Here is a 21,534-nt window from a genome sequence, read left to right as displayed (position 1 = left end):
TATCAGTGCCCAGTATGAGGTGCCTGCTGTCAGTCCCTGGTGTCAGTGCCAGGTGCCAGCGCTGGCAGTGTGTGAGGTGACCCCAACGCGGGGTGCCTGTGCCCCGTGCCCGTGCTCGGTGCTGATGTGAAGAGCCCCGTCTGAGGAGACCCCAGTGGGGGTTTCCCGGTGCCCAGGGTGAGGTAGCCCCATGGGGTGCCCGGTGCCAGGAATGAGGCGGCCCGATGGGGTGCCCGGTGCCGGTGGGGGTTTCCCGCTGCCCGGTGCCCGGTGTGAGGTGGCCCGATGGGGTGCCCGGTGCCTGGTATGAGGCGGCACCATGCGGTGCCCGGTGCCGGTGCCCGCACGCCCGCGGGCGGTGCCGCTGCCGCTCGAGCCCCGGTGCGCGCCGGGGGGGCCGGGCGCGCCGAGGTGCGGGCGAGGCCGCGGGCGGGGCCTCCCGGTGGCGGGAGGAGCCTCGCGGAGCCACCGCACGCGAGCCCGGAGGGGCCGGGGCTGCCGCAGCGCCGCGCAGGTCCCGCCGCCCGCCCCGCACCGACCGCGCCGACCGCTCCCCTCCCGCCCGCCCCCGCCGAGCGCTGCTAGCCCGGACCGGACCGCACCGACAGCACCGACCGCACCGCTCCCGCCCCGGCCGGTAAGTGCCCGCCCGCACTCCCGCCGAAGTTTCCCCGGTGCCGCAGCGGCGCGTACCGTGCGGGACGGGGCTGCCCGAGCTCTCGCCGAGCCCGTCCCGGCGCCGCCACCCGAGGTGCGATCGTCCCCCGTGGGGTGGGATGGAGTACTCGCCGTGGGCACCGGGTAGTGCAGCTCGCTTCTCCCGGTGCCGGGAGCAGGGCAGGGACCTGCGCTTTTCCCGGGAACCCATGCCGGGACACGGGTCCCAGAGCTGCCCGTGCGGGGCTGCGCCCAGAAGGCGGCTGGGGACGGAGCGTGGAGGGATGGGGAGGGGGCGGCGAGTGGTGCAGGAGGCTGCGGAGCTGGCGGGGAGCGCCCAGGGGGGTGGGGACCCTCCCGAAAGCGTGAGACCCCCTGGGAATGCGAGGCTGCCCCGAGGATGCCGCGCGGTGCCGCCGGGTCAGAGGTGCCCTCTGGGCGCTGCGGGATGCCCCAGCTCCTCATCCCTGCGGTGCCCCACCATGGGTGCCCTTGGGGTGCTGGAGTGGCGGGGGCGCGGGGCTGTTCCCGCAGCATTGCGGGGAACCCACCCTGGTGCTGGGAACCCGGGAGCGGCGTGGCCCCAGCGTGGGCAGCTACAAGCCCCGCTGCGCTGACGGCTTCTTTGTAGCGGCCTGGCCCGGAGCCAGCTCCAGACAGACCCTCCGTCTGGGTTCCCCCGCCGTGGCTGCACCATCTCCGGGATCCTCCAGCACTCCCAGGCTGGCTGGGTGCCCTCAGGGTGCAGCCGTGCACAGGAGGGGTTCGGGATGTCACACTGGGGTGCCGCAGCCCTTGCTGTGCTCAGCACATCGCTGCTCACCTCAGCCTAGTTTTAAAGAGTGATCCCAAAGGAGCTCTGCAAATTGCGCAGGGGACAGGCAGCGTTGCAAGGTGACTGTGGCACAGAGAGGGGGGGGACACAAGTCTGTGTCACCCATTGCTTTGTGGTCTCCAACTGTATCAGCGCCTCTGTGTTTCTCTCCGCACGGGCGCTCCTTGGCGCAGCGCTCTTCTGTACTCGAGAGCGAGCGGCCGGAGTGCTGCGGGTGTCACCCACTGCAGAGCGTCCGACAGCACAGCCTCCTGCGCTGTGGAGCTGCAGGGCGCTGCTGGACTCCCCGCCTGCTCCTCTGCTGCAGCAAAACTTCAGTCCTGAGCGCAGGCTGGTACGGGAGCTGCTGCTGCAGCGGGGTTACTCCTGCACGCACCGAGCGGCAGCGCAGCCACCGGCAGGAGTCTCCAGCCTGCTGCATTATTGCTCGCTAGCACAGAGCCTCGGCCGCACGCTGCCGGAGCTGCCGGACCCCTGGGCACCCCCGGGGCATCCCCGGCGCTCTTCGGCCTCGCTGCGCTGCGTGCGGTGCTTTTGGCCGCAGGGTTTGCGTGGGAGAAAGTGCGGCTCGCGGTGGTCTGTGTGCAGGTGGAGTGAGACATCAAGGGGGCGGTGATACACCCAAGGTCATTGAGGCCAGCAGTGGCAGCGGGAGTCATCTGTGCTGCACAGCCCAGCACAGCCCAGCCCGGCACCCCCGCGCCCCCAAACCCGAGCGCCTCTCGGGGTGATGCCATGTCTCCTCCTTGCTTATGGGTGTAGTGCAGGAATGGGTCTGACCTTGCCCGATCCCCTGGCACCTTGCCCGGCCTCCCCTGGTGAGCACCCCTGCCCTGCTTGCCGGGAGCCAGCCTGGAGCCCTGGTGCCCCCGATTCTGCAGGGCGAGGACGCGTCCCTGGCTGCCTGAGCCCGGGTGGCAGCGGCGCTGAGCAGCACCCGTGGCACTGTGTGCTGCCTCTGCACCCAGGGCCCAGAGGAGGGAGGACACACAGATCCAGTCATACAGACCCTGTATGTACATGTACATAGATATATATTATATATCCATGGCAGGGGGATTTCCAAACACAGCCACTGTGGGATTGCTGCTGACTGCTCCCATGGGAGCTGCCTCCTGCTCCATAAGCCCCAGGGATGGTCACTGGGCTGGAGCTCGAGGCCACTGAAGTGAGCTGGGACTCCCACTCCCCCGCAGGCCCTTCCTCCAGTTCACCATGGTTTTGGCAAAGTCCCAGCTCTGGGAGCCGGATGACTGCGGCTCCTCATTACGACTGGAATTTCTCCTTCCCCGGGCTGCGCAGAGAGCTGCGAGCTGGCAGCCCTGATGTCCTCCAGCAGGATCAATGCCCAGTGTACAGATGGGACCCAGTGCCCACTGGTTTAAAATCCTGGGTTTTTTAATTCCCTACTCCCGGCAGTGCAGCTCGGCACTGTGCCCGGCCGTGCTCCTCCTCAGCCTGGTGGCCACCAGCACCTTCCCCGTGCCAGTTATCTGGAGCTGCTGGGAAGTGCAATCAGCAAAAAGCTTTTGCCCTTGGCTGTGCTCGGCCTTTCCCTCCTGGGTGAGCACCCGGCTCCTGCCCTCAGCTCAGCTCCTGCCTGAGCCTGCGCTCCCCAAAGCGCTCTTTGATTATTAGCCCTAATAATTGTGTTATCGCATTGACTGAACTGTTTCAGATGCCAAAGCTAATTTTGCTCTTCATGCCTTCCTTCATCAGTAATGGGATTTTGATAACATCACGCGTCCAAAAGTATTGGATAAACTTGGCATAATTCCCCATTTATTAATTAAACCGTAAATTAGGCAGCGTGCGTCTGGAACCTGAATGCCCCACTCTGGTGTGATCCTGCTGCTGCTGGGGATGGTGCTGGCCCATTCCTATCAGCCCTGGGCTGTGGGATCCTGGTGTCTCCTGCTGAGTTTGGGGGCTGCCACATCCCAGTGGGACCACCTGCTCCGTTGCTTCCTGCCTGCTGGAAGTTGTGATGTTTCATCAGATCTGGTGTTTGGAGTAGGAATTGTGTTGTCTCTGAATTTAGCTGCTGGTCAGCAGAGTCTGGCAGAGCTCCCTGTTCCCCCAGGGCGGTTCTGCTGCTGCTGGTGCTTTGGGAGGGGTGACTGCAGCCAGCTCTGGCAGTGCTGGGCTGTGCCAAATTCCTGCTGTCTGGAGCCACATCCCACTCTCCCACACAGGAATTTGTCTGACTGTTGCACCAAACCCATCCCCACTGGCTGTGGCCCCACTGGCCTGGAAGGTACTTGTGGCACTGACAGGGTGTCCTTCTCCTTGTGCATCTTAAGGAAAGCTGATGTGTTTAATTAATCTGGGGTGTTTCATGCTCCCCAGCCCTTCAGGGTGCAGCAGACGTGGACTCTGGGCTCGTGCATTCCTGGGGATGTGGGGAGATGGGTATCAAAGTGGGTGCTTGTGGCATGAGGTGTAGGTGGGGGCTGTGGGATGTGATGGGGTAGTCCAAGCCCTGAGTCTGGGCTGAGCTGGAGGTGGCCTGGGGGGTCTGTCCTGCTGCCAGGGACCCGGGGAGCTGCTCTGGGGCCAGGCCATGGGCATTGGGGTGTCTGTGAGCAGCAGAGAGTGTGACATGCCTGTGTGCCAGGCTGCTTTGGGCTCAGCAGAGATGATCTGGCATCTGACATTCATTCTGGCAGTGCTGGCATGGGATGAGGCATCCCTGACTCCTGTGAGCCTCATGTGGTGCCTCACACCACAGCAATTCCACCAAAACACCCCAGAGGTGGGATCAGCCCCCAGACTGCTCAGCATTGTCCCAGGGAGATGCCTCCTACCTTCTCCTGCAGGACACAGGGTGTTCCTGGGGACATGCTGGGACTGAGGGCTGCTGGTTCTGGGGAACCCCAAGTGGCACCACAGCTCCCACCAGCCTCGAGCACAAGGAGGATTCAAGGAAGAAAACAACCCCAAATTTCAGAGCCATGTGTGGATTTACAAGCTCCCTGCGGGCTCTGTTGCTGTCATGCTCTGTTCCCAGGGGAGTCCCAGGGTTTCCTCCAGGAGCTGAGGCCTGGCAGAGCTGGGTTAGTGCCTGGATGCCCACTCTGCCCATGCAGCATGGTGGCACCAGTGCCTGGCGCTGTGTGGGGCTGTGCCAGCTCAGCCTCTGCTCTGTGCCACGGGAGAGCCCAGCAGAGACCTCCTGGTGGAGTGGTGTGGGCCTGGCCATGGGGGACCCTTGGAAGGGATGGTGACCACCAACAGCAGTTCAGGAACCAGGGTGCTTTGCATCTGGTTTTTCCAGGGGAGGAAGACCTGGAAAACCTTCTCCAGGGTGCACTGGTGGAGCAGCTCCTCTGTGCAGCCCTGAAAACGTGTGCTGCTGTGCTGACAGAACACTTGGACTCACACAGGGATGCAGTTCAGAGGGGCTGGGCAGGGACAGATGATCCCTCTGTGGTGTTCAGGGGCTGTGCTACCACCCCAGCCGTGCCCCAGCTCTCCCAGTGACATTTGTCCATCTGCACATGGTTTTTTCATGGAACTCAGTCCTGTGTCCTGGCCTTGGTGGGGCTTTGTGCCGCAACAAAATCCCCTGGGCTGCTGTGGTGCTGTGTCCTTGCTGATCCCATCACTGTGTTTCCTCCCTTCCCTTTGCCACCCCAAACGCCACAAGGCTGGCAGGCCCTGGGGACACAGAGCTCTGCCCTGCCCCTGGGCTGGACAAGCAGCACCAGCACTGCTCCCACAGGATCCAGTCCTGGGGGACCGAGCCCAGGCTGACAGGGGGAGGGGGGTGAGCATTGCTGGGAGCTCCCCAGGGATGGGAGATGCTTTCCTGGATTCTAACACCAGCCCATCACAACCTGGCGCTTGCCTGGGAGCTGTGGAGATCTCCCTGGAGCCTCCCGCTGGAAATGGCCCCTGGTGGCTTGTGCCTGCTGGTTCAGCCGTGCTCTGAGCGGGGAGCCCACGGGGCGTGCCCTCCCTGCTCCGTCTGGGATCGATCCCCGCGTCTCGCCCTGCTCCTGGAGCCGCTCCTGGCTCTTCCCCAGGAGCTGACCTGGCTCCTTTGCTCTCCTCCCTGCTGATCTGGAGCCATCAGCGTGGCACCGAGCCATGGCCGGGAGTGCTGGCAGCGTGGCTGTGGTGCCAGCAGCATGGTGCCCACCCGGGAGGGCAGAACTTGGAGCTCTTGGCTCTGTGGTGGCTCCAGAGTGCCAGGGCAGCTCAGCCCATCACCATCTGGTGCCCTATTTAGCTGCTCTCGTGTTGCCTTCAGAGCAAGGCACTGCTGCTGTGGCATCACAGAGCTGGGGATTGGGCTGGGCTCTGGCAGCACCTGGTACCTGTTTCTGGGAGGCTTCTTTGGCCATTCATGGCTCTGTGTGCCAAGGGTGGGCTGAGTGAGCTGCTGGGGTTGGGGTGAGCCTGGTGGCTGGCTGTGGCAGTGGTCAGTGCCATGTGGGATGTTCCACATGCCCTGCTGGCCTTGGCAACAGCTGTGTCCCCACAGCTCAGGGTGGGGTGTGCAGCATCCCCAGCTGCCTTTTCTGCCTGCGGCACATGGCATGAGCCAAAACCCTCTGGAGGAAGTGCTGGTGGTGAATGTGCCTGCAGCCTCTGCAGCATTCCTGTGGGATGAGCGAGCAGAGCAGCAGTGATGGGAGACAGTGGGAAGCAGAGAGCCACAGTGGAGAGGGGGACAAGGTGCTCATCAGTCCCTTTGCTGTTGGTACCCAAATTTCAGGTGGCAGTGGCTGTGGCACCAGTCCCAGCTCAGCTCCCTCCTGCCCTTCCTTCCTGGGGCAGCTGCAAAGCAGAGCCAGGGCCTGATCCCTCTAGAAAAAGTGGAGTTTGGGGCATCAGCACCTCTGGGTGCCAGGCAGGGCTCTGAGTGCCCAGCAGTGGGTCCTTCTCTCCTGTGATGTGGGTGTTGGCATTGTGGGCTGTCACTGCCCTCGTCCCCCATTTCTCCTCGTTCTGTTCTGATTTTAGAGGCAAAGGCACAGAAAATCCCTGAGCTGCCTCACTGGTGCTGGTGGGTGCCAGCAGTGGTCCCCATGCTGGGAGATGTCCCTGGGCAGGGACAAACCTGCCATCTTCTGAGTCACAATGCTCTGGGGGGCCCTGCCATTGCTGAGAAGCTCCCCAATACCTGCTGGGTGTTGGCTGGGGGTGCTTTGCAGGAGGAGATGCACAGGAGCGAGCAGGGCAGGGTGGGATCATCCCTTCCCCACACTGACCTTCAGGTGTCCATCCAGTGGGAGAGTCCTGGCAGCAGGAGCTGATGGTTTGGCTTGGGAACACCAGCAGCCATCAATCTGGAGCCCAGATGATGGACACAGGCTGCCTTAAGGCTGCATTTACTGCCAGACCTCGCTTGGGTTTGCTGTGAGTAACACAGATCCTCTCTCACAGGCAAGCTCTGGCTGCAAAACCACCATCAGTTTTAATTATTTTATTTTACAAACTCCCCATTGTGAGGCAGGGGCTGAGTTCATTCTTCCTTGAGGCCAGGGGCTCCATGATGAGGAGCCCAGATTCCAGCTGTGGCAGTGAGGCAGGAGCTGATCCTGAGCTGGGCAGTGAGGTGTCCTTCTTGGATTCCTCATCCCTGGGGAAGAGCCTGGGGCTGCTGAATGCCAGCAAATCTTTAGTTTTAATTAGGGAGCTGATGAGGCCATGGGTGGAGTGTGCCCTGCTGGGAGGAGGGTGCTGCCAGCTCTGGTCCCATCCAGAGATGCTGCTGGAGCCTGCAGGATGGGGAGCAGTGCTGGGGGTCCCAGTGAGGTCTGGTGGCTGTCACTGGCACACTCAGAGCTGGGGGAATGCTGAGCTTCAGCCCTGCTCTGGGATTTCCTCTCCCAGGATGCTGCTTTCCATGCTGTGCCTCAGTTTCCCTTGGAGAGTGGGGGTGTCTGGCCAGCAGCTCCTTCATGGGTTTGGGGACAGGAACATTGTCCCTGAGAGGGTGATGTCTCAAGAGCTCAGATCCCGTGGTGCCACTTGCTACTGGAATATCCTCACCCCATCACACCCCTGAGCTGTAGGAATACCCTCCCCTGAAAAATGTGGAGCTGGGAGAGCAGAGACTGCCCTTGCCCTCAGCACAGCGGATCAGGGTGGGAATGTGGGGGGATCCTGGGGGAAACTGCTCCCTAAGCCCTGCGAGCTGCTCCACCATGCTGGGAGCTGAGGGTCTGGTGTGGCACAGCTGATGCAGCTGCTGCGGTGCTGTGCTGGGGAAGGGGAAGGGGAGCAGGGATGGGATTGCACAGCTCCCTGGGCTGTTGCAGAGTCCCTTTGCGGCAGGGTCCTGCAGCATCTCCCCACCAGCACCCCCTCCCCTCCCTCCCCCCTGATCCTTTGGTCTGGTGCCTTCACACATCCCTTGCCCGGGATTGCTTTGTTTATTAAATGACCATTAGAAGCCAAGTCATGTTTTTGCCTTAATTAGAGTCTCCTGTCTCACTGCTGTGAGCTGAACCTCGGGCCCAGCGTGTCCCCTCCATGTCCCACTCAGGCTGGGGGAGCGCTGGGGAGCAGCTGTGCCCGCTCAGGGATGCCTGGGCACTGTGGGGAGCGGCTGTGCCCGCCCAGGGATGCCCGGGCACTGTGGGGAGCGGCTGTGCCTGCCCAGGGATGCCCGGGCACTGTGCCATGGCCCAGCAGGGATGGGATCTCCCCCTCCAGCTCCTGACCCCTAAACAAAACACCTGCTGGCATCGAAATCCAGATGGGGCACTGCCAGTTATCCCAGCTGTACTCTGGGATCTCTCGTCCCCAGGCTGCACTGCAGGGTTGTGCAGGCTCTGTAGGGCCCAGGCTTCCCGCTGGCTTTGGGGTGAGAGAGGTCTTACCTTGAAACGGGCTCAGGATTTTCATTCATGACCATCCAAGCCCAAGCCCTGGCACATTGCAGCACAGTTTAGGGCTCAGCTCCTCGTTCATGGTGCTCTGGGGGGTTCCCACATCCCTGCCCCAGCAGGACAGTTCAGACCTGGCTTTGCCATCCCCTAAAGGAGCAATAACTCATCCCACTGGGCCCTGGGCTGCCCTTCCTTAGCTAACAAGCCTCCCCCAGGTCGGGGTCTCCCTGGGACACTTCATCCCTCTGGGCTGGGGGGGCCGGAGCTGGGACCCCCCCGTGCCTGCCCACACCCAGCCCATGCTGGGTCAGCACTGCTGCTGCTAATTGCTGCCTCAGCCTCATTAATCCTCATTTGTTGCCGTTCCTGCTCTCCATCATTCCCGCGGTCTTCACCATCCTGGAGGGGAGAGGTTCCCGCTGCTGGAGGGGGAGGTTCCTGCTGCCCCTGCAGAGGAGCAGCTGGGTTCCCCCAAAGCCTCACCCTGATGGGGACTGAGCTGTCCAGGGACATCCCGGTCCTTCTGTGCATCCCCAGATTCTCACCCCGGGTCTGGTCCTTGGCAGAACATCCTGGCTGATGAGAGATCCTCAAAGTCCCCCAGCCAGTGACTCCCCCCTCCATCCTTCCATCCCACCCAGACAGGGAGCTGCTGCTGGGGCAGGGGATACCCATGATAACCATGGAGAAACCCCAAATCCCCTTTTTAGTGCCAGGTGCTACAGCAGCAGGAGGGTGATGTCTGGGATGGAGTCTTTGATAGAGGAGGAGGAGGAGGAGGGATGAAGGGCTCAGGAAGGGGATTTTTCAGTGTGTAAATTGCTTTTCTGTACACAGGGGATGCTCTGGGGATGGATGGGGATGGGATTGCCGGCTCCAGCCTGGGATTTGCATCCCGCCAGGCCTTGGGGTGGTGCCGGCAAACAGAATGCAGCAAACGGAATGAGTGCAGGGGGGGACACCCCCACCCCCTCTGCTCCCCAAAACCAGCGATGGAGCCAGGGAGGTTTACACCAGGAAGGGCTGGGTTGGAGCTCAGTGCAGTTTCTCGGGGCTCAGCATCAGCTTCACCGCGGGGAGGGGGGATGGAAACCTGGGGCAGTCTGGGGGCTGAGCTTGGAGGGACCTTGCTGGATCCAGCGCCGGGGGGTCCTAGGCCAGATGTTTGCAGCTGGGGGACACTGTCTGAGGGGTACCGGGTAACACAGTGTGGGGTGCAGAAGGGCTTTAGGGGCTCTGAGAGTGGTGCAGCATACAGGTGCATACCAGGAATGGGGCTGGGGTGATAGGTCAGGGGGTCTGGGAAGTGCTGCAGGCACAGTGTATGGGATGTGCTCTGGGGGTGGGAGTGCTGCAGTGGTGCATTTGGGGTGCTGCACTGAGGGGTGCAGGATGAGGCATTGGGGGCTGCAGGGGGGTGCATTAGGGGAGAAATGCACCGTGGAGGTGATGGGTTTGTGGGGTTCAGGGTTACACACTGGGGGGCTGGAGCAAGATAAAGCCCTGTGGGGGCAGAGGTGGCAGCTGGGGCCCTGTGGGTACCCCACACCGCAGGGGCAGTGTAATGGATGTGCGTGGGCGATGTGCCACTCTCCCCACCCGCTGCCCCTGTGGGTCTCTGCAGCAGCTGCCGAGCTGAAGCCTGTCCTGCTCCATGGGGAGCTCCTGTGGGGTTTATTTTGTGGGAGGAGGGATGCAGTGCATTCCCATGGGATGCATTCCCATCACCCTCCCCTGATGGATGCTGCACCCCACAGAGGGGCTGGGGCATCCCCAGGGACCAGCAAGGCAGCAAGGGGCCCCTTCCCAGCCAGAATTTATTCATCATGCCTTAACCCATGCTCGTTCTTCGGCCAAGGACTGATAGAAATGGTTAATTATAACCCTCATATTTTCTTTGTCCCTAACCTGCGATCTTGGCAGGGGGGGACGGGAGCAGTGGGGGATGGCAGGGAACAACTCCAAACCAGGCAGAATAAAGAGGAAACTTGAAGAACGGCAGCGAGTCCTCGGCAGGGGCAGCCCAGCGGGGTTCGGGGTGCGGTGGGGATTGCGGGGGCCGAGCTCCCTTCCCGCCCGCACCGCCGGCCCTCGGCTCCTCGCCAGCGGCTGCCGCAACTTGCAAAGAGGAGGGGAAAAAATTGCAAAAGGAATGGAAAAAAAAAAAAAACCAAGCAGGCAGCGGAGCCGGAGCAGGACTGCAATGCAGTGCCGCAGCCGTGCCCGCACGGCCCCCGCCCGCCGCCGGGGAAGGGGCCGGGGCTGGGACAGGCGGCCGGGACGGGCCCCACCCCTGAGAACCCGAGCCCGGGGCTGGCAGCAGCTCTGCCCCCGCAGCTGAGGGCTGGGGCTGCCCGCCTGTGCCTGCTGGGGACACGGGGTGTGCCCGGGGACACCCAGGGAGGCACCGCGGGGATGGGACCTGGAGCTGAGGGGGCATCCCCGAGATCACAGTGCCCCCCTGGCTGCTCTCCGTGCCCCACAGAGTGCCCCTCTCCCGTCCCTCCCAGCCTCCCGTCCCTCCCCGGCTGCCCCACGGCACTGCCCTGCCCTGCCCTGCCCATGCCAGGGGCAGATCAAAGCCTGGTGCCCCCGCCTGAGGGCAGGATCAGCCCCCGCCCCATGGCAGGGCCTGTGGGGCGCTCGGCTGAGGGGAGCAGCAACAGGGCCTCCATTGCCTGGCTCCCGCAGGCAGCCCCGGCCTCAGCTCTGCCAGCGCCCGCTGAGCACCACACGGGAGCAATTAGTGATGCTAATTAGGTTGCCCGGGTCAAAAGCAGCCCCTCCAGCGAGGCCTGATGCTGCCTGCAGCCCCCAGCCCCGGGCAGCCCCGCAGAGTTCCCGCAGCAGCCCCTGAAGCAGTAGTTCCCTGGATAAGGGTATGGGCTGCATCTGTGCCCCACAGCCCCCCTGGCACCCAGCTGGCACTCGGGGCTGTGCGGGTGTGTGCAAGCCTTGCACAGGCTGCGGCACCCGCACACACACGGCTGGGTGCTGGCACAGCCACACGGGCCCTGCCTGAGGGGACAGGTGACACAGCCCGGGCGGGTGTGCATGGCCCCGGGGACAGCCCCGGGCACACACTGCCTGTGTGTGCACTCACATACAGCCCCAGGCACAGACTGCCTGTATGTGCACTCACACACAGCCCCGGGCACTCACACACGGCCCCGGGCACACACTGCCTGTATGTGCACTCACACACAGCCCCAGGCACTCACACACAGCACCAGTCACACACTGCCTGCGTGTACACTCACACACAGCCCTGGGCACACATTGCCTGTGTGTGCACTGTCTGTATGTGTCCTCACACACAGCTCCAGTCACACACTGCCTGTATGTGCACTCACACACAGCCCTGGGCACACACTGCCTGCGTGTACACTCACACACGGCCTCGGGCACTCTCACACGGCCCTGGGCAGCTGTGCTCGCACCTGTGCATAGCTATGGGTGCACGCCCGAGCATGAGCATTCACACACACACACACATGCACACACACACACACACACACACACACACACATATGCACACATACACACACACACATCCCCATGCCCTGTGCACGTTCACACACACACCCCCATATCCTGTGCACGTTTGCACATGCACGCACACACACACACACACACCCCTGTATCCTGTGGATACACCTTGCACAACCATTCACACCTTCACACATCTGCATGTCCCATGCACGCCTGTTTGCACAAGTGCATGGCCACACCTGGACCTCCATTTCCCCCAGTGTGCAGACACACAGACACTCTCTGTGCACACACACAGACACTCCCCATGCACATGCACAGACACTCCCCGTGCACACACACAGACACTCCCTATGCGCACACACACACACACACACACTCTCCCCATGCACACACACAGACACTCCCCATGCACACGCACCGGCCCTTGCACACTGATGCCCACCCCTGCACGCTCGCAGTGCACAGACACCCCGGCATGCCTCGCTCTGCCCATGCCCGCCTGTGGTACCCTGAGATCATCCTGTCCCGGATGGCAGCGGGGCCCTGCTGGATCACCCCGGGCAGTGCTGGCCTGAGCGCCCGAGGGAGGAGAAACAGCTCAGCCAGGTGCCCCCTGTGGGTGCTGCCCACATTGTGTGGCAGGTTTGGGTGCAGGCGGGTGCCTTGGGGTTTGTTGTGGTGGGGGGCAGCCCTGGGGTCCCCCACCTCCTGTTTTCTGGGGAGCTTGCAGGGTGTCAGTGGACTGGACCCCACCCATTTGTCCCTGGTTTCCAAACCCTGGCTCTCCTCCCACCCACCCTGGTGCACATGGGTAGTGATGGGGACAAACCCCTGGAGTGGTGGGGACAGACCCACACACACATCCAGATCTCAGCTGCTGGAAGCTTTGGGGAACCTTCGAGGCCTTCAAGATCAAATAATCCTCATCTGGCTAGGGGTGTAGGAGCTACAGGAGACAGGAGAGTCAGGACGGATGGAGACAAGAGATCTCTGCAGCCAGGGCTTGGAACTTGTGGGTTACTGCAAAGGGCCTGGGTGCAGGGCCCTGCTGGGAGCTGCCAGCCACAGCTGGAGCAGGACTGAGAGAAGAGAGGGGCAGAGAGGATGAGAGAGAGAAGATGAGAGGGTAAGAGACTAAGAGAGCAAGGTTCCTATTACAATACCATAAATCTTCTTCTGTGCTGAATATTCTCATTCTCACTAACCAATCTAGTACAAGATACAAATCCTATAGCATTTACACACAGCCTATAAGAATCATTACATTACCACACTATGTTACATTTTAAACCCTAAAAACTCCTCTTTGGGCCCCTTCTGCCAAGCTGTAGGGTCTGCTCTGACCCTTGGGCCTGTCTGCAAGCAGAGGGTGTTGTTCCATCAAAAGGGGATCACCTTCAGCTGGCCACACCATTGTTTTCCTATTGTTCAATAACTGAGGTATCTCAAAGCTTGCTTTCATTTCAATCTCGCTTGTAGTTTCCATATTCTCAAACTCTTTTGCCAGGCAATCATATTTATAAGGCTTTCCTGTTTCATCTTCCCCAATATAGGGGTTAAATGCAGCAGCTCCTGGCTCATCCCAATAAGGATGGGGTTATGGGGGACCTCCAGCCTCCTGCTGCAGCCCCCAGTGCCAGGTTTCAGGGCTAGGTGATGCTGATCTGGTGTTTGGGCTATGACAGTCCCTCAGTGGGTGGGAAGGTGACTGTGGCCAAGGGTGACAAAGCTGCAGCAGCGACCTTGTCTAGGTGGGGGTCACATAATCACATTTTGTTGTGTGAACGACTGTCTCTGCCTCATGGGGGGCCCCCCTAGGTCCCCACACCACGTTCCCCCAGAGCAGGGGTGCAGGAGGAAGGTGTCCAGGGGTGGAGCCACACTCTGGGTAATTCAGTGCTTGATTCACCTGCGAGGTGGATAGAGACACGAGGCAGTGTCAGTCTGGGGCAGCAATACCCCCAGATCTCTCTGGCTGCCTTTTTTGAGGTGAGAACACTCCTTTCTGAGTTCTGCAGGAAAGGAGAGGAGCACCTGGCCCCAGGGGATGGTGCTCTGGCCAAGAGGCTTCTGAGTGTGAGGAGGAAAGAAGAAATGCAAGGAAGGGGGTGCACTCAAGCCACAGCTCAGCTGCCCCCAGAAACTCCTTCCTGGGTTGTCTGTGATCCTGCTGTCTCTGCCTCCCCTGCTGCAGAGCCTGGTGTTCTCCTGAACCCCACTGGCACTGTGCATTCCCTGGCATTCTTCCCTGCTTTGCTCTTCTCTTGCAAGCTGCTTTCTGATGGGGTTGTGGAGGCCCTTTGGGGCTGGAGCTGGGGTTCTGGGGGTACTTTGTACCAGGTTTGCCTGCAGGAGTCAAAGCCACATTTACAGGCTGATGGCTGTGCCCATCCTTGGTGGGTGCTCAGACCCAGCTGGGCTGGGGAGGGGGTGCAGAGCCTGTTGGGCTGTTTGTGACCTGAACCCCTTCCCTGGCTCCATGGAGGAGCAGAGCTGGCCAGGACAGCCCTGTGGGGTTGGGAGATGTGGCACTCGGGACAAGGTACCTGTGACATGTGGGTGGACCCACTGACCTGCACACTGAACCTGCCACTGCTGTGTAGAGCCAGCTCTTCCCTGCTTCCATCCATCCTCAAAACGTGCCCTGCCAAAGCTCCCTGGGGGCTGGCAGAAGAGCAGTTTTGCTGCTGTTCCCAGACTTGGAAGCTACCCTGGGGCTGGGAGCATGTCCTGAGGTCCCACACCAGTGTTGGGTCCCTGTGGGTGCCCCATGCCTGAGAAAAGGAGGAGATGGGAGGGCTGGATTTGTCCCAACTGATCTCATTCTTCTCTCCTGGGGATGCAAACCCCCTCGTCACATCCCAAGGGGCCTTGCCAGGTGAAGTCCTCCCAGGAGTGTCCCCATTGTCCCCAGGAGGCTCAGAGCTGGCACCATCATTGATGCAGGGCTGGGTGATGCTCCCAGTGGCTTTGGAGATGTCAAGGACTGGGAAACCCAGAGGCCAGCTGGGCTTCCCATGGCTTGTGGGGGATCCAGGTGACCTCTCACAGCCATTGGGTCTGTGCCCCTCCAGCAGAAGATGAGGTGTCCTGGTGCAGCCCTGCTGCAGGCGCTGTCCTGGGGACCGTGGGCAGGAATGGGGGCAGCAGGGCTGTGTGACTGTGGGTGATGTGTTCCAGGGAGCCCCTGGCCCACCATGACCTTCAAGCAAGCATCCATGATGGCCCCGGAGGCCACGGCCAGCACGCTGCCCATGAGCACCATGGAGAACTCCACGGAGGCTGCGGGGCCGGGCGAGAGCAAGGAGGACATGTTCACCAAGCTGAGGGACAAGTTCATGAATGAGCTCAACAAGATCCCCTGTGAGTAGCTCCTTGCCAGGTGTCACCCTCCTGATGGTCTCCCCACCGTGCTGGTCCCAGCAGAAGCTGTGGAACCAGGTTTGGGTGGCTGGCAGGGAGCTGCAGGGCTGACCAGGACATGGCCTTTGCCCACAGTGCCACCCTGGGCCCTCATCGCCATCGCTGTCGTGGCTGGACTCCTCATCCTCACCTGCTGCTTCTGCATCTGCAAGAAGTGCTGCTGCAAGAAGAAGAAGAACAAGAAGGAGAAGGGCAAAGGCATGAAGAATGCCATGAACATGAAGGACATGAAGTCAGGCAACCAGGTGATGTCCTCCTGGGCTGCTTGGCCAACAGCCCCTCTGGCTGAGTTATGGGCTGCGTCAGGGCACTCATAGACCAGGCAGCAGATTGCAATGGAGCCACCAGGACCCCGGGATGGGACAGTGGAGCCAGGACCTGGGACAGCAGCACTGTCCTCTTCCAGTGTCTGGTGGCCCAGATGGACCAGGCTCAAGCTGGCCTGGACCTGCCAATGCTCCACCTGAGCCAGGAAATGTTGATTTAATCCCACCTCCCTCTGGGTCAGACTCATTTCTCTGAGCCTTTAGCTGAGAGGGGAGGCCCACCAGGCCAGAACACCGGGCAGTTTGGGATCCCCAGAATGTCTGTGGTGAAGTGGCAGGTGCTGGTAACTCATCCTGGTGGCCAGCCCAAGGCAGGCTTTGGTACCCACAGGCTTGGGGCCACCCCAGCCTTTTCAATGGCCGTGACCCATGGGCATTTGGAGGGGGTGGGAGAATTTGGGTATCTGTTCCTGCTCTTCAGAGCCATGTGGGCACCATGGGCGTGCAGATAGGGCTGGAGCAGGAGAGGGGGCAGGTGTGAGGTGTGATTCCCCAGGTGGCACAAGCCCTGATCCCCCACCCTGCCAGGTCCCTCAGTGTAACTCAGTGTCTGTGTAACACAGTGTTGGTGTAACTCAGTGTTGGTGTAACTCAGTGTCTGTGTAACTCAGTGTCTGTGTCTCTCTTTGCCCACGGTGCCCTCGCTGTCCTGCCCTGGCTGCCTCTGCTTGGGGACACCCTCCACGTAAGTGTCACCATGAGCCTCCTTCATCATCTGCCTCTGGGTGGGATGGGGGACTGGGGACACATCAAAGAGAGGGCAAGGAGCTGGGGCTCCCACCCCATGGACTGTGCTTGGAGAGGCAGCAAGAGGGGTGGATTTCCTGGGGACAATCTATTTCTGAGCATACAAGGCCTGGAAATGGCCCTGACAAGCCCTTAGCTCTGGCTGTGGTGCTCCTCCAAGCACAGGCTGGGGGCACAGGACCCACCAGCTGCAAGCACCAAACCTCCCTCCTCTGCAGTCAATCTCTTGTCCTGGCACCCCTGGCAGCCCCCCTCTCATTTTGGCTGGACCAGCACTGGGGCCTCCCTGGCAGCTGGGTGGCTGTGGCACAGCCAGTGCCACCCCAGTGCCACCCTCAGTGCTACCCCCAGTGCCACCCCAGTGCCACCCCAGTGCCACCCTCAGTGCTACCCCCAGTGCCACCCCAGTACCATCCCAGTGCCAGCCCCAGTGCCAGCCCCAGTGCCACCTCAGTGCCACCCCCAGTGCCAGCCCAGTGCCACCCCAGTACCATCCCAGTGCCAGCCCCAGTGCCAGCCCCAGTGCCACTTCAGTGCCACCCCCAGTGCCAGCCCAGTGCCACCCCAGTACCATCCCAGTGCCAGCCCCAGTGCTATCCCCAGTGCCACCTCAGTGCTATCCCCAGTGCCACCCCCTACTCTGTCCGTGCTTCCTGTCCCCAGCAGGTGGGTCCCCTTCCCTGTGGTGGGGAGACCCTGGCTGTTGGGACACGAGGAGGGTTGGGGTGCTGGGGTGCCCGGGGCTGTGGGGCTGGGGCCGTGGGGCTCTGTCTGTCCTGCTGAGCTGCACCTGGCTGCCATTGCAGGACCAACAGGACGACGATGACGCAGAGACGGGTCTGACAGAGGGGGAAGGTGAGGAAGAGGAGAAGGAGCCAGAGAACCTGGGCAAGCTGCAGTTCTCACTGGACTATGATTTCCAGGCAAACCAGGTGATGGAGGGGCTGGGGCTCAGCTGAGGAGTGGGCTTTGCCTGGGGGGGAGTTGAGAGGAGGACAGGTCTGTGCTGGACCTGGGAGGCTCACGAGGGGAGGAGGAGCTGGGTGCTGTGTCAGAGGAAGTCCTGCCCCATGCTGGACTGGAGATGAGCCCTTGGCAGCTGCAGGGCATGGCTGGGCTCTCTCACTGAGGTCTCCTCTGCCCTTCCAGCTCACAGTGGGGATCCTCCAAGCTGCTGAACTGCCAGCTTTGGACATGGGTGGCACCTCAGACCCTTATGTCAAAGTGTTCCTGCTCCCTGACAAGAAGAAAAAGTATGAGACCAAAGTGCAGAAGAAGACCCTCAACCCTGCCTTCAATGAGACCTTCACCTTCAAGGTGAGCCCTGCATCCATAACAAGGACCTTGTCTCCCCCTCCAGTCCTTCCCCTGGCTGTAGCAGCCCCGTGTGCTGACTCTCCCTTCCAGGAGCAGGTGGTCCTGGCTCAGAGCCCCCCTTGCAGCCTGGTTGCTGTCCCTTTGTGCAGGTGCCCTACCAGGAGCTGGGTGGGAAGACGCTGGTGATGGCCATCTACGACTTTGACCGCTTCTCCAAGCATGACATCATCGGGGAGGTGAAGGTGCCCATGAACACCGTGGACCTGGGCCAGCCCATCGAGGAGTGGCGGGACCTGCAGAGTGGGGAGAAGGAGGAGGTGAGAGCAGCCCACAGCTGAACCTGGCTGGGGGCCTGGCATGGGGCTGGCCATGGGTGAGCTCTGCTTCCAGGGCCATCCACAGCTCGGGGTCCCACCCACTGTGGGGTCCCACCAGGGTACCACGAACATCCTGGCAGTCATTACTGGGATCTGACCTGTTGTTCCTCTCTGTGAAAATGTTTCTATAACAAAAAAATCAAGACTATAAAATGTCTTGAGTGCTGTGCTGGGCCTAGCTTGTCCTGGACTTGGTGATCAAACCCTTGTGTTGGTGCAAAAGGTGCCAGCTTGTGCCTGGGCTGAGCAGGGTCTGGGGGGACCTGCATGTGTGATTGTGTCCAACCACTAGAGTCCCAGGCACTGGTGAGGCTCTGATCTCCCCTCCTTGCTGTGCTTGGCAGCCAGAGAAGCTGGGAGACATCTGCATCTCCCTGCGGTACGTGCCCACGGCCGGGAAGCTCACTGTCTGCATCCTGGAAGCCAAGAACCTGAAGAAGATGGATGTTGGGGGCCTCTCAGGTGGGTGTTGCTCAGGGGCAGCCTCCCCCTGCCCTGCTGGGGGCTCTCAGGGTCCTCTGTGGGAAAGGACTCTGGGGTCTCCTGTCTGGCAGAGCTTGGGAGAGCCCCCAGGGCCTCCTCGTGCCTTGCAGGCAGCCCCAGGTCTGGCTGGGGATGAGGGGAGATGGGCATGGGATGCATCCCTGACTCTTGGGAAGGAAACTTCAAACATGGCCCCCAGGATGCTGCAGGACCTGGGTGGTGAAAGTGTCCTCTGCCATTTGCTCCTGCTCCTCCTTGACCTCGTGGCCGGGGACCTTGGTTGCCAGCATGTTTTGTGCTTAAAGTGTCTTCCCAGCCCATCCTGGGGCTCAGCTCTGTGCCCAGGGGTCCTCAGCTCTCTCTAGATGTGCTTTAACCATGACAAGAGCAGTACCTGCATGGCTGAAAGGATTCAGCTTTGTTGTGGGCTTTCCTGCTCCAGAAACAGGGGTCAGGCCAGAGCCCACCCAGTGTCACTCACCTGACAGGCCAGTTGTCACTCTGCTGTCCCTGCCTTCCTACAAGGGGCCCACAGCACAGAATCCCAGAATCATTACTGTTGGAAAAAACCTCCAGGACCATCGACTTGTGCCTGGTCCTCACCTTGTCACCCAGACCAGAGCACTGAGTGCCGTGTCCACCAGGCGTTGCTTGGGCAGCTCCAAGGATGGGCACTCCACCACCTCTCTGGGCAATTCCAGTGCCTGACCATCCTTTCCATAAACAAATTCTTCCTGATGTCCAACCTGAACCTCCCCTGTCTCAGCTTGAGGCTGTTTCCTCTTTTCCTGTCCCTTGTTCCATGGGTGCAGAGCCCAACCTCCCCTGGCTGCCCCCTCCTGTCAGGGAGTTGTGGAGAATGAGAGGGTCCCCCTGAGCCTCCTTTTCTCCAGGCTGAGCTCCCCAGCTCCTTCAGCCTCTCCTCACTCTCCTGACTCTCCAGACCCTTCCCCAGTTCTGCTGGACGCAGAAGAGCTCCATCCCTTGGCCACTTGCTCCCACAAATCTTCTCCAGCCCAACCATTTTGTCTTTGGCATCCATCCACAAACCTCAGACTGTCTGTACTCAGGGCAGTCTCTCCCTCACCCTGGGTTGTGATGTCTCCTGTGAGCAGGAGGTGTCCCAGGGGTATCCCCAGGGCACCCCAGCCCTGGCTAATGTCCCATCCTGACCCCCAGATCCCTACGTGAAGATCCACCTGCTGCAGAATGGCAAGAGGTTGAAGAAGAAGAAGACCACAGTCAAGAAGAAGACCCTGAACCCCTACTTCAATGAGTCCTTCAGCTTTGAGATCCCCTTTGAGCAGATACAGGTTTGTCTGATGACTCCCCTGGGGTGGAAGATGTCCTAAAGCTGCCTGAGCCCTCATCCCAGCCCTCCAGCAGCCTGGGCTGCTCCTGCTGAGCTCCTGGTCTGGTCACCCAGGAGACTCTTCCAGTCTCATCTGGGGCCTGGGCTGATGGTGAGGGCAGCTGGTATGGGGGCAGCACCCATGGGAGATGAACCCCAACCCAGATCACAGCTGAAATTGGGCTTTCCTCTGCTCCTGATCCTACAGTGCTCACCCTAAGCATAACAGGATGGTCCTGGGGGCATTTTGGACTCTTGGCCCTTGCCTTCTGCCCCTCCATGTCCTGTGCAAGGCCCTGCATCTGCCCCTTGGTTCTGCCCAGCAGCCCACAGCTCTTGCCCAGCCCCACACCACACCTTGGTGACCTTTCCCAGGTGAATCAGATCAGGATGAGCTGGGCCCCCACTGGGCTCTGCACTCCTCAGAGAAGGACGTGAAGGAAGCAGGGAGGGGGCCGAATGTAGTTATAGTAAAACCTGATACAAGAAAACTGAGATTTTCTCAGATACAATATCCAGCAGCAGTTTGGATTCTAAAAGGGGAAGATCACTATCTTAAAAAGATGATTTAAGAATGTTTTCTTCACATTTGTTAGAGATTTTCATTGCTTCTTCTTGGGGCTCATCCTTGGGGGATCCCTGGGCCTATGGAGCTGTCATGGCCACTGCACTTTCCCACCCCTCTAAACAAAGTTTCCTCCTTTAGAAAGTGCAAGTGGTCATCACAGTGCTGGACTACGACAAGCTGGGGAAAAACGAGGCCATCGGCAAGATCTTCACGGGCTTGAACTCGACGGGCACGGAGCTGCGGCACTGGTCCGACATGCTGGCCAACCCGCGGCGGCCCATCGCGCAGTGGCACTCGCTCAAGCCCGAGGAGGAGGTGGATGCGGCTCTCGGCAAGAACAAATAGTCTGCGGACAGCTCACCCAGAGCTCTGATACCTCAGTTCTGCACCCTTCCTTTTGGTTTTTGTTCTGTTCCAAGCTGAAATGCCCTTCGATGCCTCTGGAAGGGTATCCAGGCAGTCCCAATCGCTTCCAGGGGAAGAGGTTAAAGACATGGATGGTTCTTTTTGTTCTTCGGCATCGCTCCCTTCTGCTGCATGTCCCATTGCCTCTGCTCGCCATCCCTTCCCAGAGCAAAGCCAGCAGCACACCTGGGACCTTCCCCAGCAGCTGTGTCACCAGCCTGCAGCATTGCTGCCACCATCCTGCCCTTGGGATCACGTGGGGAACCGTGGAACGTTGCGTGGAGGTGATGCTGGAGCCTGATGGTGTGAGATGACCAGACCCACTGTGCTTGGTTGGGCATCACCGGCAGTGAGACAGAAAAATTGTGCAAAGATCCTCTGAAGAGACCCAGATGCCTCCCCCTGGCCCTCCCCAAGGAAGGCTGAGGGCCCCTGGCCAGCTCCAGGCTTGGGTTCTCTGAGGAGAGGCTTGCAGAGGCCATGGATCCTGCTGTGCTGGTGGGGTGCCGAGCCCTCAGTGTTGCAGCAGGAGCTGTGGAGGCCAGTCTGGGCACAGGGAGCCTCAGGAGGGCTGCTCCAAGGAGACACAGTGTGACGTGGATGCACCAGCAGCACTGTGTGGATCACCACCACCAGCAGCTCCACAAGCTCTGTTTTGTCTCCAGAGGGGCAGAGCTGGGTGATTTGCATCTGTGTCCCACCATG

General features: G+C 60.8%; 1 protein-coding gene across 1 annotated transcript; it reads left to right on the top strand.

The window, feature by feature from the left end:
• The first annotated feature begins 631 nt into the window (after positions 1 to 631).
• On the top strand, positions 632 to 21,310 carry SYT2 (synaptotagmin 2). The gene is made up of 9 exons (XM_054290741.1): positions 632 to 637; positions 15,013 to 15,195; positions 15,331 to 15,500; positions 17,144 to 17,260; positions 17,478 to 17,645; positions 17,795 to 17,962; positions 18,367 to 18,484; positions 19,685 to 19,818; positions 20,563 to 21,310. Exons 2-9 carry the CDS (start codon positions 15,030 to 15,032, stop codon positions 20,767 to 20,769), a joined length of 1,248 nt encoding a protein of 415 aa, XP_054146716.1. The 5' UTR covers positions 632 to 637; positions 15,013 to 15,029; the 3' UTR covers positions 20,770 to 21,310.
• The last annotated feature ends 224 nt before the right edge of the window (positions 21,311 to 21,534 follow it).

This window comes from Melozone crissalis, unplaced genomic scaffold, assembly GCF_028551555.1.
Source record: "Melozone crissalis strain CALT ecotype California unplaced genomic scaffold, PUWL_Pcris_2 ptg000086l_1, whole genome shotgun sequence".
In the NCBI taxonomy this organism is placed as follows: domain Eukaryota; kingdom Metazoa; phylum Chordata; class Aves; order Passeriformes; family Passerellidae; genus Melozone; species Melozone crissalis.
Note: the sequence above shows the minus strand (reverse complement) of the source record. Positions and strands in the feature narration are given on the sequence as shown.